The 1487-nt window shown below is 75.0% G+C and overlaps 1 protein-coding gene across 1 annotated transcript in view; it reads right to left on the bottom strand.

Annotated features, from left to right (window-relative positions):
* HGS (hepatocyte growth factor-regulated tyrosine kinase substrate) overlaps nt 1-1487 on the bottom strand; it is a gene marked incomplete at its 5' end in the record, with an annotated part of 4137 nt that overhangs the window by 313 nt on the left and 2337 nt on the right. The window contains 8 exons of the mRNA XM_012734752.1: nt 49-143; nt 211-348; nt 415-453; nt 580-675; nt 745-843; nt 913-1041; nt 1126-1266; nt 1331-1483. Of these exons, the coding sequence (XP_012590206.1) occupies nt 49-143; nt 211-348; nt 415-453; nt 580-675; nt 745-843; nt 913-1041; nt 1126-1266; nt 1331-1483 (890 nt within the window). The remainder of the gene's footprint in view (nt 1-48; nt 144-210; nt 349-414; nt 454-579; nt 676-744; nt 844-912; nt 1042-1125; nt 1267-1330; nt 1484-1487) is intronic.

A 1487-nucleotide genomic window follows, 5' to 3' on the forward strand; every position in this document is an offset into this window, starting at 1 on the left:
GCCGGTCGGGCCAGGGCCGCGGGAGCACTGAGCCCCGTCCAGACCCACCGGCCGGCAGCGTCTGCGGACTGCGCAAGGCTCACCTCGCCGAAGGGGCCGCTGGGAGGGGCCACGGGCTGCGTGTCGGCCTCCGGGAGGGGCGTCTGCAAGAAACCGGGAGGTGGCGGGGCTGGGGGTGCCAACGGGCGCCCCGCAGCCCCGGGGTCTCACCTCCAGCACGGGGGCCACGTGCCCCTCCCCAGGCTGGGCGGGGGCCTCGGCCAGGGGCGCGGGCGCCGACGGCGTGGGGCTCCTGCGGGCCTCCTCCTGCTTCTTCTCCCAGTAGTTGCGGTTCAGGTAGCGGGCGAGCTGCAGGGCGGGGCGTCAGTCCCGGGTACCAGGTGTGGGTCCCCCCCCGCCCCCCGGGGTGCTCACCTCAGGGTCGATGTCCTCAGCCAGCGGCGCCGATGAGTTCTGGGGAGACAGGCGAGGGGTCAGGCCACTCTCCGCAGCAGAGTGGACAGCAGGCCGGGCGGGGCCAGGAGAGGCTGGGGCTCCCCCACACGAAAGGGGCCGGGGGAGGCCGCCCCTAGTTCTCACCACAGGGGAGGAGTAGAGGCTGCTGGCCGGGGGCGCCGACGAGGCTGTGGGCGCGGGCTCGGCCTTGGGGTACGCCACGTACGCTGACTTCTGTCTCTGTGGGGGGACAGCAGCACTCGTGCAGCCGCCCCGCCGGCCCCCCCGGCCCCCCAGCCCGGCCCTCACCAGCCGCTCCTTCTCCTCCGCCTCTGACTGGGACAGGGCCAGCGCCAGCTGCAGCTCCTCCTCCTCCTGCAGAGCCGTCTCGTCCCTCTTGGGGGGCAGCTGGGGGGACAGGGTGGTGAGCGGAGCCGGGGGCCGTCCGGGCCTGGCCGCACCCGAGGCCCCGGCTACCTGGGACTGCTGGGACAGGGGGCTGGTCAGGTACTCTGGCGGCAGCTCGGCGGTGGATGCGGCCTTCCCCTCCGCTTTCCTGGGGAGACAGCGCGGTGGGGGCCCCGCCTCCCCAGGACAGGGTGCGCCCCGTCACGCCGGAGGAGGGAGGCTGGCGCCGGGGCCCACGGCGTGCGGGGCCCCGCCCTGACCACCAGGAAGCCCCAAGCGCACCTGGGCGTAGGGCAGGGGGAAGGCCGGCATCTGCGCCCGCATCTGGATGGTCTGCTTCTGCTGCTCCAGGCGCAGCTGGCGCTCCTTCTCCTGCTCCTGCAGGCGCTGGATGGCCAGCTGGCGCTGCACCTCCAGGTACTCCTGCGGGGGAGGCGGGGTCACCTCTGCGCTGCGCCGCGCCGCCCCGCCCCGCCCCGCCCCGCACCTGCTTCTTCTGCCGCATGATCTCCAGCTTCTGCGCCAGCTGGATCTGGCGCTGGCGCTCCGCCTCCTCGGCCGCGCGGCGCAGCTTCTCGCGATGCTCCTCGCGCAGGGCGCTCAGCGCCCCCCGGGCGTCGCGGATCTGCGCCAGCTTGTCCTGC

Source organism: Condylura cristata, unplaced genomic scaffold (assembly GCF_000260355.1).
Source record: "Condylura cristata isolate star-nosed mole 26May11 unplaced genomic scaffold, ConCri1.0 scaffold00068, whole genome shotgun sequence".
Classification (NCBI taxonomy): Eukaryota; Metazoa; Chordata; class Mammalia; order Eulipotyphla; family Talpidae; genus Condylura; species Condylura cristata.